Raw genomic sequence first — 17,390 nt, forward strand, 5'->3', positions numbered from 1 at the left:
GATTTACTTAGCAGTAACTTTATTGAGCCTTGGCTCTTGTGTTTTACCACCAGCTTCCTGTTTCCATCTGAAGGGCCTGAGGCCAGGTTCTGGTCCTATATACCTCAGAAATCCCTGTTTATTTTAATTTTTTTAGATAATGACCAGTTTTTCAAAGTATTTCATGCCCAAGTGAAACATCAAATAGAACAGAAAGCTTTTATCTAAGAAAGAACAACCTCCTGCTGCCTCCTCACCTCCCTCTCCTGCATTCTATAGGCAGTCAGTTGGACTTCCTCAGCTATTTCTTACAGCCTTTTTGTTTATAATTCAGTTCTCAAAGGTTAGCATCACTTAGAGTGCAGGTCCAGATGGAGAGTTCTGGACCTTAGTCTCAGTTTATGATACTGTAGGGTTGAAGTTAGATTATGTATCAAGTTTGAAGTCAAATAAGTAAGATAAAGACTAGATGATTTCACACACAGGTTGCACATAAATAAAACAAACAAATAAACTAAACCAAACCAAAGTATTCTTTTAGATTATAAAACCAAATTAGTGGTTACTAGAAGGGGGAAAGAAAAACTTGGGTAAAAAAAGATGCTGATGGAATAGACTTCTTTGTACTTTAATTAATATTAATTGTTGATTTATAATCATTATTATAAATATAATAGTAATATCTAAAAACCTCAAACATATATAGTTATTTTGTTAGTAAAAAAACAAGACAAAACAATAATAACAAGAACTGTATGTAGGTTAAAGAATAAAAGGATTGGCATAATTATGAACAAAGAGATCCCAGATATGTTGTCAGGTTGCTGCTGATATTCAAATGGGATATGATTCTCTCTCCAGCCAGTGTTGAATCAAAAGAGAAAGGTCATAATCTGACTCAGATGAAAATTATTTATGGAGCAGAACATAAAACACTTCACAGACCCAAACTGTACTGTCTTCAGCCCTCAGAATATGTTCCAACCAGGATGTACTTAAAGGTCTCTTGGAATATTTCAAAGTAGTTCTGAGGGTGGGAAGGTAATACAGAAAGGTTCTATTTTTCTCATCATTTGAATTTTACTCCGGTTTGATTTTTAACTCAGATGGAAGTTACACTTTTTCATAAGAATGTTGACTGAATGGTAGAGGCCAGGATGAGAGGAAATAACATGGTCTGAATAAGTGGTGGTATAAAGATGGCAGGTCAGAAGGGGCGAAGCGAAGATGAAAGGAAAAACAATTTATTTTTCTGTTTTTCTTTCTTTTCTTTACTTTTCTGAGGGGGAAATAGTTTCCAAGTACTGATCAAGGGTCCCTGGGACCACTTATGGCAATAATGAACCTGATGCCACACAGGCCCAGATGTTCTAGGGGTCACCAAAGCATTGTGACAGTGCTTAGGGGGATATTACAGTGCCAGGAGTCAAACTTGGGGTCTCTGAATGGTAAATATATGCTTCAATCCTGTAAGCTTTCTTTCTCTCAGTACTTAAACTTCTTTTCTGGGACCGGAGAGATAGTATAGAGATAAGGCAGTTCGAGTCCTGGCATCCTATATGGTCCCCTGAGCCTACCAGGAGCAATTTCTGAGCATAGAGCCAGGAGTAACCCCTGAGCGCTGCTGGTGTGACACCAACACCCCCCCCTCAAAAAAAAAAAAAAACCAAACCTCTTTTCTGTATCTTAAATTTCACCTCTAAAACTTCAACACTCTGTTCTGTTTTGTATCCTATGTCTGCCTGCCCACTCTGGTAGCTTATTTTGTTTGCTATTTAAACTTTAGAGTTTAAAAGAAGTTGACATTTATTATCTCCATTTTCAATGTTGTATAAAAGGTCAACGAGACTTTTAGCATAATGCCAAACAAATACCATAAACTTCTTATTGGTTCTCAGTTATATAAGATTTATTAAAAGTTAGCCAGAGAGCCCACCACTCTCCCAGTTGATAAAAAAAGACCTTTTTACCTATCAACAAGACTTATATCATGTCTCCTCTATTTAAAAAATTTACTACCTGAATAATTATATTTTTGTCTCAATGTCTTCTTTACTATGAAAGTTTAATATCATATATTTGTTGGCATTTTATGGCTCTTCATAGATTACTTTAGTAGCCAAATATTTTTCTTACTCTTACTTCTAAGAGTCAATTTTTACCCATAGGTGGAATTTCTTCCCACTGAGAACATATGAGTCATGATACCCTTATCCCATGTTTTATGTTTGAAATTTAAAAAAATACTAACTGAAAAAAACCCCTTAGATTTCTTCTTTCACCAACACAAGACATATGTTATTCTTTTTTTGGGACACATCCAAGACATCCCTTCCTTTGAAGAATAAAGGGGAGGGAATGTTAAAATTGCTCCTAATACCTCCCAAGAATTTTTTATACCCAACATCCCACTTACTCCCCTGACTCTGGAAGATGAGTTTTCACTTCATGTTACACTTAAACTTGAATAACTTGATTTCTTCAAGATTACAAGGCAAAACTAGCATTCTCTCTTCTCTTTGATTTTAAAAGCCTATATAGTTTCCAGTCTGTTACCTCTTTGGAAGGTAGGTTTTTGAAGGTAATTAGGGTTAGAAAACTTGTAACTGAGACACTGATAAGAGGTTGGCCAGGTTCTGCCACCTCTGCTGTTATGATATCTTAAATTTTCCTTGCTGTGGCACAATATTCCCCAAATTACATCAAAATGAAACACTGAACAATCACCTACAATCCCACAAATATGGCAAATTTCCTCCTTCACTTTTTATCAGCTTCCTTCCTACCTTTCACTAGTTGTAGACATGACTTTTACAAGCCATAGAGTTATTTTTTATGTTTATAAATAATTTTACTGAACTTCCAGACTTTCCCCCATTTATCTATATTATTAATTAGGGTTTTTGTGAGCCACATCTAGCAGTGCTCAGGGACTGTTCTTGACTCAGTGCTTGGGGCTCATACCTGGTGGTGCTCTGGAAATTGTGATGGTGAGGCTTAAACCTGGCTCTCCTATATTCAAAGAGTTCTTAGGCCTATTGAGCTCTCTTTTAAGTCCAATGATCTATCTTTATTTTTTATATATAATATCTTTATTTAAACATCTTGATTACAAATATGATTGTGATTAAGTTTCAGTCATGTAAAGAACACCCCCCTTCACCAGTGCAACATTCCCAAAGCCCAATGATCTATCTTAATTCATAGGATAATTAAATTATAGTTTATTGAAATATATTTTTATCTTTAGCATTTAGAGTCCTGTCAATTATTTGCTCTTTGAACTACTATAATGAACATCTGTGTGGACATAGATATTTTATTTTCCTTTGGATTATTTCTTGAGGCTAAATATCTGATAATCATACATAGGGCTAAAATGCATATCATTTCTAGGACTCTTGATAAATATTTTAAACTGTTCTTGAAGGAAGTTGTATCCTTGCATTACAATTGTTCAACTTACAAATTAAAATTATTTTAATTAGGTAGGAATAAAGTATTACATGGCTGGAAAGGTATATTTCTTTGATAGCTTGTGAGAGCATGTGTTATGGTTTCAAAATTTTCATGGTTTCACGATTATCCTGTAGTAATGATATATTTAAAGATTACAACTACTGTTACTCTCTGTAAAAACAATAATTTTTATATTTTCTTCTAGGTCTCCCTCCTCCAAGAGGTCTCATTCTTCTACCCAAAAGTATGACTGCTCTAAATTTGACCTGGCAACCAATATGGAAAAACTCAGATGATGACTTTTACGTTGAAGTAGAAAGGTGGTCTGTGCAAAGGAATAATGATAAGCAGAGCATAAAAGTGCCAGGCAACTTGACTTCGGCGCTAATTAATAATTTACAGCCCAGGGAGCAGTACGTGGTTAGAGCCAGAGTCAACACCAGGGCCCAGGGGGAATGGAGCGAAGATCTCACTGCTTGGACCCTTAGTAATGGTATGTAATAACTTAAGATGTTCCAGGTTTACACATAAAGCCTCTGGTGATGGTACTGCTACTGCTACCATCTGACTTCACTATCATTCATTCAAATAAACACATTTAAAAGGTATTTTTAATTATAAAGTTATATATCATATAATATTATATATTATAATACATATAAAATTATAATTATAATATAATATATAATTATAATATTTTATTATAATTATAACATTTTATATATATATATAGGTTTTTAGGTCACACCCAGCAGCTCTCAGGGGTTACTCCTCACTCCACGCTCAGAAATCGTTCCTGGCAGGCAGGGGGACCATATGGGATGCCGGGATTTGAACTGCTGTCTTGCATGCAAGGCAAACACCTTACCTTCATGCTATTTTTCCGGCCCCATAAAGTTAGATATTTTATTATACTTTAGGTAAGACAGATACAATAATGTTAAAGTATATGGTGCTGCTGTATGTAAAAAGTTACTTTAACTCACCAATACCAAAGTGCCTATGATTCTCCATCACTGTTCCTGTGACCCCTTTAGGATGGTTTTCATACCCCTTCTCCCAACCCACATTTCCCCCACTGCTTGGTACTTGGTTTCATAATCCAAGATTAACTAGTTTTCCTTGTTCTATACTGTTTATACTTTGTCTCTTCGTATTTCACAGATAAGTGAGCTTATCCAGTATTGTGTCCCTTTTCCTTTGACTAATTTTGCTTAATATATTTCCCATTTTCAACAACATTGCCAAGAACTATATGAATACATTTTTCTTAGAGTTGATAGTATTCTATTATGTATGTGTACCAAAGCATCTTTTACCATTCAGCTGTCACTGAATATTGGATTTACAATATACTGGCTATTATACTTAACAATGCAGTGAATATAAATGCATATGTATTTCAATTTAGTATTTTTGCATTTGGGGATAGATTCCAAGAAGTGGAATTACTGGGCTATATAGGAGTTCTAGTTTACTTTTTTCTTGTTGTTTTCTTTCTCTCTTTTTTTTAAAATAATTTGATTACAAACATAGTTGTAGTTGGGTTTTAGTCATATAAAGAACAGCCCCCCGTCACCAGTGCAACATTCCCATCACCAATGCCCCAAATCTCTCACCTCCCTACTCCCCCACCTATATTTGAGACAGGCTTTCTATTTTCTTCATTCATTCACATACTTATGTTAGTTGTTAATGTAGTTATTTTTCTAACTACACTCACCACTCTTTGTGGTGAGCTTCATATCATGAGCCCTCATCTCTCTTGTCTATGAGAATTATTACAAAAATGCCTTTTATTTTTTTAAACCCATAGATGAGTGATACTATTCTTTGTCTATATCTCTCCCTCTGACTTATTTCACTCAGCATAATAGATTCCATGTACATCCATGTACAGGAAAATTTCATGACTTCATCTCTCCTGATGGCTGCATATTATTCCATTGTATATATATATCATATATGTATATGACATATACATATATATACATATATATATATCTCACAGTTTCTTTAACCATTCATCTGTTGAAAGGCATCTTGGTTGTTTCCAAAGTCTGGCTATTGTAAATAGCACTGCAATAAATATTGGTGTGAGGAAGGGATTTTTGAATTGTATTTTTTGTGATTCTAGGGTATATCCGTAGGAGTGGTATAGCTGGATCATATGGGAGTTCAATTTCCAGTTTCTTGAGGAATCTCCTTATTGTTTTCTATAAAGTCTGGACTAGACTGCATTCCTACTAGCAGCGAATGAGAGTTTCTTTATCTCCACATCCCCTCCAGCACCAATTGTTCTTGTTTTTGTGATATGTGCAGTCTCTGTGGTGTGAGATGATACTTCATTGTTGTTTTGATTCTGATTTGCATCTTCCTGATGATTAGTGATGTGGAGCATTTTTTCATGTGTCTTTTGGCCATTTGTATTTCTTCTTTGACAAAGTGTTCATTTCTTCCCATTTTTTGTTGGGATTAGATGTTTTTTTCTTGTAAAGTTCTGTCAGTGCCTTGTATATTTTGGATATTAGTCCCTTATCTGATGGGTATTGGGTGAATAGTTTCTCCCAGTCAGTAGGTGGTTCTTGTATCCTTGGCATTATTTCCTTTGAGGTACAGAAGCTTCTCAGCTTAATATATTTCCACCTGTTTATCTCTGCTTCCACTTGTTTGAAGAGTGCTGTTTCGTCCTTGAAGATGCCTTTAGTCTCAATGTCATGGAGAGTTTTACCTACATGTTGTTCTATATACCTTATGGTTTCAGGTCTGATATTGAGATCTTTAATCGATTTGGATTTTACCTTGGTACATGGTGTTAGCTGGGGGTCTGAGTAAACTCATACATTTTCAATAGAGGCTGTACTGATGACATTCCCAACAGTGCATGAGGACTTCTTTTTTTTACTACATTTCCATAAATATTACTTGTCTCTAGTCTTTTTTGAGATGTATGCCATTCTCACTGGTAGAAGATAATATTTCATTCCTAATTTTTATTTCCCTGATAATAAGTAACAATGAACACTTTTTTTTACATGTTTATTGATTATTTATTTGTCTTCTTTGGAGAAGTGACTACAGGACTATTTCTTGGATATGGTAAAAGGCAGCTGGTTGTGAGTAAAAGCTAATAAATGCTCCAGCACACCAAATCACTTTTATAATTTACAAGCTATAATAAAATTCAATGAATAAGATCTTTTATGACTTATTTAATTATATTAAACTAATTTAAATTTGTTATATAGCTTTACATACATAGATACATATTTCAAATGGCTATTTTCTAATCTATATAGCTAAATAAATTTGCTTGGGAAACATATCTTCTTAACAGAAAACTTTTAGAATTGCAATATATACCTGATAATAATAAATCCTTTAAATATATAATAAACCTCTTTTCAAAATATTCTCCAGTTTAGATTTTTCTCTTTCAAATTGGGAGTTTTAAGTTAGTTGGAACTTTTTGGATAGCATTTTCCTCTTATTAACTAGAGAGTTTCATTTTGCTTCACTATATTAGAATTATGTCTGTGCACTTTAGAGCTCTAGGGAAGATGAAATATCATTTGGTCATACCAATTATCACATAAATCAATACCTTGTGGTCTTATCCTCCAAAGCTTCAGCCTCTCTTCACCAGGTGGGACTTCCTTTCCCCAGTAACAGATACGAAAATTGATTCAGTGCTTATCCAGCCACACTTTGCTATCATAGTCATACGAAAGTCTAACCTAATTTATCAGAGTTTAGAGATTGGTCATCATTTTTAAAATTCTATGAAAATAAAAGTTTACAGAAATTCAAAAATAATACAATTAAGTATCACATTCCTAAAATTAACCACAGTTAAATGTCATAATTACTTTCAAATTTTTAGTTCATTGATAGAAGTAATAGCAATATATGTAAATAAATATATATATCTTTTGACCATCATTTCTGCTCTAGTCTATTACCTTCTCCTCAGTGTCAATCAAAATCATTAATTTGTTATGTATCTTTAATTTAGCATTATATAACATATTATATAAACCCAGAAGTTACATGTGTATATTTAAATAGATATAACATATGTTAGTCTCTGCATAATATTTTGTTATAATTATATCATTATTTTTGTTTCATTTTAGGTAGATATTTGTTTTCAATTTTTACTATAAAACAAAATAAAACCCCAAACCATAATGACACTATAAATTAACTCATATGTCTGGATATGAGAAATTTTCTGGGAAGCACGTACAGAAGATGAACTAATTGGCTATTTTTCTTTAAAGTATCTATTCAATGTGTATAAATATAAAAGTAGATAAGCATCATTTTTATATCAATCTCTATTTTTATATATTTTCCCTATAACTATCATCACTTGTTTTTGTCAAATATTTTTTCATTTTGTCAATATCTAAGGTAAAAAATTGGTGCCTCATTAATTTCAATTTTCATTTTCTTGATAACTAAAAGTTGAGCATCTTTTCTTTGCATTTCATTTAGCACCTGAATTTTCCCTTACTTAAAACGTGTGTTGATAAATTGTTGCTAATTGTTGATTTTTATTGCTGCCTTATTAAAAAGGCAGTTTGTTAATTATTTAAATAGTTCTGGGTATTACATTGCAAATGTTGGCTTCTAATTTCTTTATTTTCACCTTGTTCATGGTTTTTTTGTAGACAGTTAAATTTTGGTGAAATCAGATCAGTCAAATTTTTTATTTGGCTTTGTTTTTGAGTCACATCCAGAGGTGTTCAGGGGTCACTCATGATTTTATGCCCAGGAAAATCTCCTGATGGACTCAGGATACCTATTAGGATGCCAAGGATTGAACCCAGGTTAGCTGCATGCAAGGCAAGCACCCTACCCTCTGTACTATCACTCCATCTTAGACCTGTCAATTTTTTTGCTTTTGTTGTTTATACTTCTTATGTTTTGGAACTATTCCCTACTATTCAACCATAAAAATATTTTCCATACTTCTATAGTAGCTTCTAGTTTTTTAAATTTTAGAACTTTAAGAGATAAAGGCGTATTTGAAGTGTGGTATTATTATTTAATCTTATTGATTCACACACTAAGACAGTGGTTTTAATGCCAGGGGTTGAATAATCCACCAGTGTGGACTCTATTAGGGGTCCCCAGGCTTCCCCCCTTCCCTACTCTAGGGAGAAGGAACAAAGGGAGGGGCCGGGCAGATAGCTGGCTTCCGGTGCCTTGATCCTGGAAGCCAGCTCTTCCCAGGTATTGGGAGTAGGGGACATCCCATGCCCGATGGCATTCTCCCTAGCTATCTCCCCTTTATTCCAGGTATTCCCTGGTTGCCGGCCTAGGTGGACTCTATCGTGGTCCTCAGTCTTTCCGCCTTTGTCTCCCTACACTAAGGGGGGGACGCATGGGGTGGAGGGCGGGCCGACACAGCACTGGTGTATGTCTTGACATTCACTGTTATTTTTTTTTTTCTCATTGGTCTCCATTTTAAAAACCGCATGGGGGCGCTAATAAAAATGGGAGGATGGACTCTCAGTCTGTGAGGAGACCACTTTGCGTGGGGGTACCATATATATTCAAAATAAAAATGAGAGGATGGACTCTCAGGTTGGGAAGAGGCCAGTACTCTTTTTCTACTTGTTCACTCTCAGCAGCTTCTTGGCCTCTTCCTTTCTTCACTGTGTAACTGTGTTTGCTACCATACTAGGTTTCTGATTAGTTCCCACATACGGTGACTATTGAGTTCACTGTTTTAAGTTAGATTGTTTATTTTCCCCACTTTTTATCCCTTTGCTATTTGTTAAATAAGGAAGATAGTAAAAGTGTTCCTCCATTTAAAGTTTATATGAATTTTAGAAAAAAAAGAAGATGAATAATCCACCAGTGACTTGCAATACTTTATGTATCATATGTCAGGTTCTCCTTTTGGTTTTGTATCAATTTTGAGGCACAGTTCTCTTTCTTTGGCCTGTAGATTTTTCTATGTATCATTTTCAACCATTACAATTAATATAGGGTTATTAAAATTCTTTTTTCTTTTTTTTGTTTTTTTTTTGGGGGGGGGGGGTCACACCTGGCAGCGCTGGCTCTATGCTCAGAAATTGCTCCTGGCAGGCTCAGGGGACCATATGGGATGCCGGGATTCGAACCACCAACCTTCTGCATGTAAGGCAAATGTCTTACCTCCATGCTATCTCTCCGGCCCCAGGGGTTATTAAAATTCTTAATAGTCATAGAGCATTTTTTTTCTTTTCAAAGCTGTATTACATAATTACTTACTGCTCTTATACAAAGGTTGTCCTTGGAATTATTCACTACTAAGATCACATTATCAATATCACTTAGAGAATGAAATGAAAACTAACTAGTAGTTAGTGAGTGTAGACTTATCTTGGAAAATTATATGAAATTGGGTGGAGATTGAGGCTCTATACAGTGAGATATGGTAGAGATGATCTATTTAGTGTAGGATAGGATCTAATTTTTAAGATGAAGAAATTGGGGCAAAGAGGACATGAATGACATTTCAATATTATTTGATATCTTTATTAATAATATTATTTGGTATCTTTATTAAGTGCTATATTATCATTTATTGACCTTCATAAGTCAATATTTGTAGGTTGCCCTGAGTAAAATTAGTGCTTCCATTTATAAAATTGATATGTTATCAATAGGCAGTGCCCAACCTAGCAATTCCATCTCTTAAGGATTTCAAGTGTTAGGGATTAGTGTTAGACTTGTATATGACCTCAAAGATATGTATAAAATATGCTTATATAATGTATTTATGTGTATGTATATAGGGATTATATCCTTTAACATTGAAGTAGGTTTATGCAGAAGTACAGGAAGAATTTATATATTTAACAGCTAAGATACCTAAAAAACAAATGAAGATTAAAACTTGACAAAGTTTTATAGCAAGCAAGCTGTGGGGTTATGACTAATTCTATATTCGGTTTGTTCTGGTCAAACATTTTGCCCATTCATCTCTTTGGGAGGACAATCAAATGGTTTAAAGCAAGTTTTGGAGAAATTAATTTAGCATTAATATTCTATTTATAGTTTGTTATGCTTAGCATATCTATCGTGTTTTAGAATCTGCTTTAGAGGGTTTCCCAAATGCAGATTGTTGGGCTCACTAAATCTGAATCAGAAGTAAATCAATATTACTAAATCAAGAGTGAGACAGTACTTCACAGGCACTTGCTAGAATAATTCATATAATTTTAACATTAACAAAATACTTAGAACTTTATTCTTTTGCAATGGATAATTTGATACATGCTTGAAACTGTTTATTACAGTGAATCACTCTTTCTTGGTTGGTGAGCATATTCATCTCTTCCATATCAGAGCAACTGTTTAGCCCTAACTTCTTTAACTAGAACTGAAGTTTAAATCATCTTCCAGGGTCCAAGCAGTAGCACAGTAGGTAGGACATTTATCTTGTATGTAGCCAACTAGGGTTTGATTCCCAGCATCCCATATGATTCCCAAAAACTGCTAGGAGTAATTTCTGAGCACAGGGCCAGGAGTAACCCCTGAGCACCACCGGGTGGCAAAAAAAAATGAATAAATAAATAAATGGATAAGTAGATAAATAAATAATTTATCTGGCAAAGCTGTGAGTGGTTTCTTTCCTACTAGTGTGCAGTATGGTAAGCTTTTTTTTTTTTTTTTTTGGTCCACCTTTTCTTCCTCCTGTTTAAGTGTAAATGGGCCATGTAGGGGACTAGAGTTGATGCCAGGGGCTATGGGGAACATTTGCTGAGATTGCATGCATATGTGGGGACACCAAACAGTAGCTATAGCTCTTGTGCCCATTTCTCACGTCTACATGGTGTTTATTGCCAGCTTATTGGAATTATCAGCATGGAAGAACTATTTTCTTCTGTTTTTAAATATTTTATTTCTTTCCTTTGATTTGTTTGTTTGTTTTGGGTTTTGGGCCACACTCTACAGCACTGATGCTCAGGGGTTTCTCCTGGATCTGCACTCAGGAATCGCTCCTAGAAGGCTACAGGATGCCAAAGATCAAACTCAGGTCCCAGGTCCCAGGCAGCCTGCAAGGCAAACATCATGCCGCTGTGCTATCACTGCAGCCCCATTTCTTTCTTTTAATTTTTGAGTCGTATCTGGCAGTACTCAGGGCAAACTCCTTGATCTGAGACCAAGGATCACTTCTGGAAAGCTTAGGTGACTAAATGGGATGCCAAGAATTGAACACATTTATATTTATATAAATATAATTTATATTCTTACAGAAAATAACATTAAGGCAAATGCTCTATCCATGTACTATTGCTCCAACCTTGAAGAAAGAATCTTTAAATCATTCATAGTTTATAAACTAAAATTAGTTCATTCAGAAGTATATTTCTAATATATGACAGTATATATTAAGTAAAATAATGTTTGGATTTTTTTTTTTTAGTTATTCCTCCTCAACCAGAAAACATTAAGATTTTCAACATCACAGATTCCTCAGCTATGGTCTCTTGGAAAATCATGGATGGTTTTTCTATTTTTTCTATTATCATCCGCTACAAAGCTCAGGGCAACAATGAAGATCAGCACATTGATGTGAAAATCAAGAACACTACCATTACCCAATATCAACTCAAAGGCCTAGAGCCTGAAACAGCTTACGTGGTGGATATTTTTGCAGAGAACAACGTAGGGCCAAGTAATCTGACCTTTTCTCATGAACTGATGACTCTCCCTAAATTTCAAGGTTGGTAGAGAAAACTTGCATTTACATATGATTATTTCTGGAGAATTTTAAAAAGCCTTAACCTTTTCCCCACATTTATGCTTTATGATATTATTCATTTGTCCTATTGTGCTTCAATACTTCTAGGAGTTCCTTAAGATAAAAATGCTCCGGGGAAGGATATATGTTTGATTCATTTTCCTTTTATAACTTTAGACTTAATTAGCTCCTCTCATTCATCATGAGGATCTGAAGAATGTTGAATTTGATTCCAAGAAGAAGGAAGGTGAAAGTTGTTTACTTAGGTAGTCTACAAGGTGCTTTGCTAGGAGACTCTAAAACCTGAATTCTTTATTGATATGATGTTTCTTTCTTAAATTGATCTCAAAATGAGCTCCTTTGTAAGCATGGATGATTGTGTTACTCTAAATTCCCTTTTATTTTTTAGATTCAGATTATGTCTTCATATCCATGACAAATAACAGAGGGAGAAAGACTTTGTTGTTTGGTTGTTTTTCAGTAATATTGGGGGTTTGTTTTGGGACCCCACCGGTAATATTCAAAATAAGCTGCTATTGGGATGAGAATCTGGGATCCTACAGTAAAGCTTAATACTCCAGTTCTTTTAGAACTCCTAGCACCAAGAGCTCTTTGAGACAGAGGTCCCTCAGAATCCAAGCATACTATGCCTAAAAGTCTAATTGATAAAACCATTTGAATGTGAATTCATAAAAAAGGGCCAGTGGAGGGCAGCACTAGAATTCTGCTCTTTGCAGTCTTTTTGATATAGAACCTCCTAGTCCTTTAGCTGGGCAAAAATGAACCGAATTCAAAGGAATATCTATAGAAGGAAAGTATAACTTTTGCTAATTTACATTCTTACAGAAAATAATTTATTTTTACAGAAAATTTTATAGTACTAAAAATTTCTCAGTTCTTTTGATGCTTTCCTTAGGTCTTAGAAATAAAGTCAAGCAAATTATGTTTCCAAAGATGTTTCTTTGAAATAGTTTTGAAATGTCCAAATAATAATGACTCTTACAATTACATATAAAAATATAACTATAATTCCAGTTCCATCCTCCATAAATGCTTCTTCTTCTTCTTCTTCTTCTTCTTCTTCTTCTTCTTCTTCTTCTTCTTCTTCTTCTTCTTCTTCTTCTTCTTCTTCTTCTTCTTCTTTTCTTCTTCTTCTTCTTTTCTTCTTCTTTTCTTCTTTCTTCTTCTCTTCTTCTTTTTCTTCTTCTTCTTCTTCTTCTTCTTCTTCTTCTTCTTCTTCTTCTTCTTCTTCTTCTTCTTCTTCTTCTTCTTCTTCTTCTTCTTCTTCTTCTTCTTTTCCTCCTCCTCCTTTTTCTTCTTCTTCCTCCTCCTCCTTCTTCTGCCTCCCTCTTCTTCCTTCTTCTTCCTCTTCTTCTTATTTATTTTATTTTGGTTCACACCCAGCAGTGATCAGGCATTACATATGCATTCAGGAATTGCTTCTGACAGGCTTAGGAGACAATATGAATGCCAGGGATTGAACTCAAGTTGTCCACATGTAAGGCAAACACCCTACCCACTGTACTGTTACTCTAGCCCCAAATGCTTTATTTTTATAATTGTGTTTTTAAAAAATGTATACAGACTTAAAATACAAGGTATACATAGACTACAAACCAAAAAATAAAATAAAAAATAAAATTAAAAACCCTTATTCTATTTTGGGTTTCTCTTTGTGTAAGTAAAGAGGGAGAAAAAAGATATATTATCACAAAAAGATATTTGTAAGAAGATAACATCATGTTCTGCATGTTTCTGTCATAAAAATAAACTAGAGTTTATTTCATTTGACTTTAATTTAGGGAAAAAGCAGAAATATTAGATAATAGTTTTGATTTTTTTGGTTTTGTTTTGCTTGGTTTTGTTTGGGGTCACACACTGTAGTACTCAGGAATTACTCCTGGCTCTGTGCTCAGAAATTGTTCCTGGCAAACTTGTAGGACCATATGGGATGCTGGGGTTTGATTAGGTTGAACAAGTCAGCTATGTGTAAGACAAGCACTCTACCCACTGTGGTATTGTGCCAGTCCATAGATAATGGTTTTTTAATAGTTTGTTTATTTTGACATGATCCTAATTTTGCCTTTTTTCTTCTGCTTACCCTTCTTCTTTCCCCCACATTTTTTTCTTCACTCATTGATATTTTCATACATGTTTTTAACCAACTTTCTTAAAGTTGGTTGGGGAGCATCTTATAGACTGTCTTAGCATCATAGAACTTAAAACGTTGATTAATAAAAAAAAAAAGGTTGATCAGGTGGAGAAATAGTCTCATTCCCAAACCCATACATGTAGTTACTCATTCTCAGTGTGACCTCATCATGTTCATGTGCTTTCCCTCTCTTTGGTAATAAAATGAGAATAAATGACAATAGCCAGTGGTCAAATTATTGCCATTAAAAGGTTTTTGCCTATTTTTAAGAATGTATCTACAGTGAGTTTTAGAAATGAGTACTCAGATCACAGAGCAGAGCTGTTGGGGGAATAGGTGTAGGACCAGCATTTACCTTCCCATACTGCTATAACTTCTCCTACAAATGGTATTGGCTTTGTTTTCCTTAAAATAACCTTGCTGCTTCTTCTGTGTTCTGAACAGCACTTGGGAACCTTGAAGGTGGGAAGATGTTGCTCGTAGCCATCCTCGGATCTGCAGGAATGACCTGTCTGACGGTGCTGTTGGCCTTTTTGATCATGTTGCAGCTGAAGAGGGCAAATGTCCAAGGGAGAATGGCTCAAGCCTTTCAAAATGTGGTAGTATAACACCTTTTTTCTAGTTAATAAGTAGTAATAAACATGGGTTGGTCATCTGCAAGCCAATATCTCACTTGCTACTAATTCTTATTCACTTTAAAGATGTAGATTGGGTCTGTCTCCTCTAAAATGGCAGGCAGACATTCTGGACACCTTTTCTGCTCTCCTGTGTCCTGGGCCTTGGTATTCCCCACCTATTGATTCCTGGGGGTACTTCTTCAGAGGTGAGCTGCCCCACCCCCAAAGGGAGGAGCTGATAGCTGCTGTGTCCTCTGAAATACGGCAGGCAGATATTCTGGACTACCTTCTCTGCTCTCCTGTGCCCTGGGCCTTGGTCCTTCCTGCCTATCAATTCTTGGGGCATCCCACAAAGAATGGAGCGAGAGGAATGCAGCCACTCCACTTTGCTTTGTGATCGCATGCATCTTCTAGCTAATGTAGTCTACCAAAGTACGTAGAAAAAAGCACACTACAAGTGTGACAATGGTGGAACAACATAGGCCAACTCCATGCATAGAAAATGAAGATGCAACTCTGATTACCAGAAAAGTACCAACCACATAGTTATCCTCTCAGATAAGGACTTTAGAGAAGAAATATAAAGAATGTTCATAGAACTCAAAGAATGCATAGATTGAGCTGAAGAGACCACAAAGATTGAATCGGAAAACTCCAAACTGAAATAACAGGTCTGAAAAACTCAGTAGATAAAATGAAAACTCAATGGAAAGCCTCTCCAACAGAGTAACAGCAACTTAGAACAGAATCAGTGAGCTGGAAGATGAGATGCATAACAACTACTTACAGCAGAGAAGCTTCTGCACCTTGAAGGAAATAGTGACTAGGATACAAAAGCTACACACAGAATTGGAGAAACTATTCCCTCAACACCCATCAGATAAGGGGATAATATCTAAGTTATACAAGATACTGACAGAACTTAACAAGCAAAAAAAAAAAACAAAAACAAAACAAAACAAAAAAAAAAAAACCTCTAACCCCATCGAAAAGTAGGGAGAAGAAATGAACAGAAACTTACCCATAGAAGAGATGCAAATGGCCAAAAGGCACATGATAAAATGCTCCACATCACTAATTATCAGAGAGATGCAAATCAAAACAACAGTGAGGTACCATCTCATGCCACAGAGATTGACACACATCACAAAGAACAAAAATAATCATTGCTGACTAGGATGTGGAGAGAAAGGAACTCTCTCATTCACCGTGGTGGGAATGCCATCTCGTTCAGCCTTTACGGAAAAAAATATGGAGATTCCTCAAAAAACTGGAAATTGAGCTCCCATATGATCCATCTATACCATTCTAGGGATATACTGTAGGAACACAAAAAGAAAAATACAAAAATGCCTTCCTCACACCTATATTTGTGACTGTGCTCTTTACAATAGCCTTAATCTGGAAACAGCAACATACCTTCAACAGATGAATGGTTAAAGAAACTATGGCAAATATACACAAAGGAATATTCTGCAGCCATCAGGAAAGATGAAGTCATGAAATTTACCTATCCATGGATGGACATGGAAACTATTATGCTGAGTGAAATAAGTCAGAGAAAGAGAGAGGCACACATAATAGTCTCATTCATCTACATTTGGTTTTTTGTTTTGTTTTGGTCACAACTGGTGACATTCAGGGATTACTCCTGGCTATGCACTTAGAAATCACTCCTGACTTGAGGGACCATATGGGATGCCAGGGGATCGAACCATGGTTTATCCTAGGTCAGCTGTGTGCACAGCAAACACCCTATCACTTATGCCACTGCTCTAGCCCCTCATCTATGGGTTTTTTTTCTGGAATATTCAGTCAAATTTTTAGTAGAAGTGATTTTTTTTATTGTGGTCAAAGTGAATTACAAATCTTTCACAGTAATATTTAAGACACATAGTAGTAATGAATGAGGGGCATTCCCACCACCAGTGTTGTCCTCCCTTACTCCTGTTCCCAGCATGCATTCTTCTTCCCCCTCCTCTACCACCCATATTGCTAGTGCAGCTATTCCCCCCATGTACAGCTTGATGTAGATTGGGTATCATTTCTGGTGTCGTTGACTTTGGATTTTGTGCTCAAGTTTGATCCTTTTTTATTTCCACCAAATGGACATACGACTGTCTGGTTTTGGTACCACTATGAATTTTAAGAAAAATAAGACATTATTTTAATAATGCCCAGAGATGAGGGCCAGAAAGACTGCCCTACAATATGAAGCTCACCACAAAGAGTGGTGAGTGTAATTAGAAAAATAATTACACTAACAACTACCATGACAATATTAATGAGTGAGAAAAGTAGAATGCCTGTCTTGAATACAGGTAGGAGGTGGAGGAGGATGGAAATGTGGGGCACTGGTGGTGAGAATGTTGCATTACTGAGGGGGAATGCTCATTTTATGACTAAAAGTCAAATACAATCATGTTTGTAATTATGG

The 17,390-nt window shown here is 35.4% G+C and overlaps 1 protein-coding gene across 1 annotated transcript in view; it reads left to right on the plus strand.

Annotated features, from left to right (window-relative positions):
• TEK (TEK receptor tyrosine kinase) overlaps window positions 1–17,390 on the plus strand; it is a 129,744-nt gene that overhangs the window by 93,214 nt on the left and 19,140 nt on the right. Inside the window, 3 exon segments of the mRNA XM_049770985.1 lie at window positions 3,644–3,931; window positions 11,867–12,166; window positions 14,781–14,932. Coding sequence (XP_049626942.1) covers window positions 3,644–3,931; window positions 11,867–12,166; window positions 14,781–14,932 — 740 coding nt within the window.

The sequence above is a fragment of the Suncus etruscus genome, chromosome 1 (assembly GCF_024139225.1).
Source record: "Suncus etruscus isolate mSunEtr1 chromosome 1, mSunEtr1.pri.cur, whole genome shotgun sequence".
Classification (NCBI taxonomy): Eukaryota; Metazoa; Chordata; class Mammalia; order Eulipotyphla; family Soricidae; genus Suncus; species Suncus etruscus.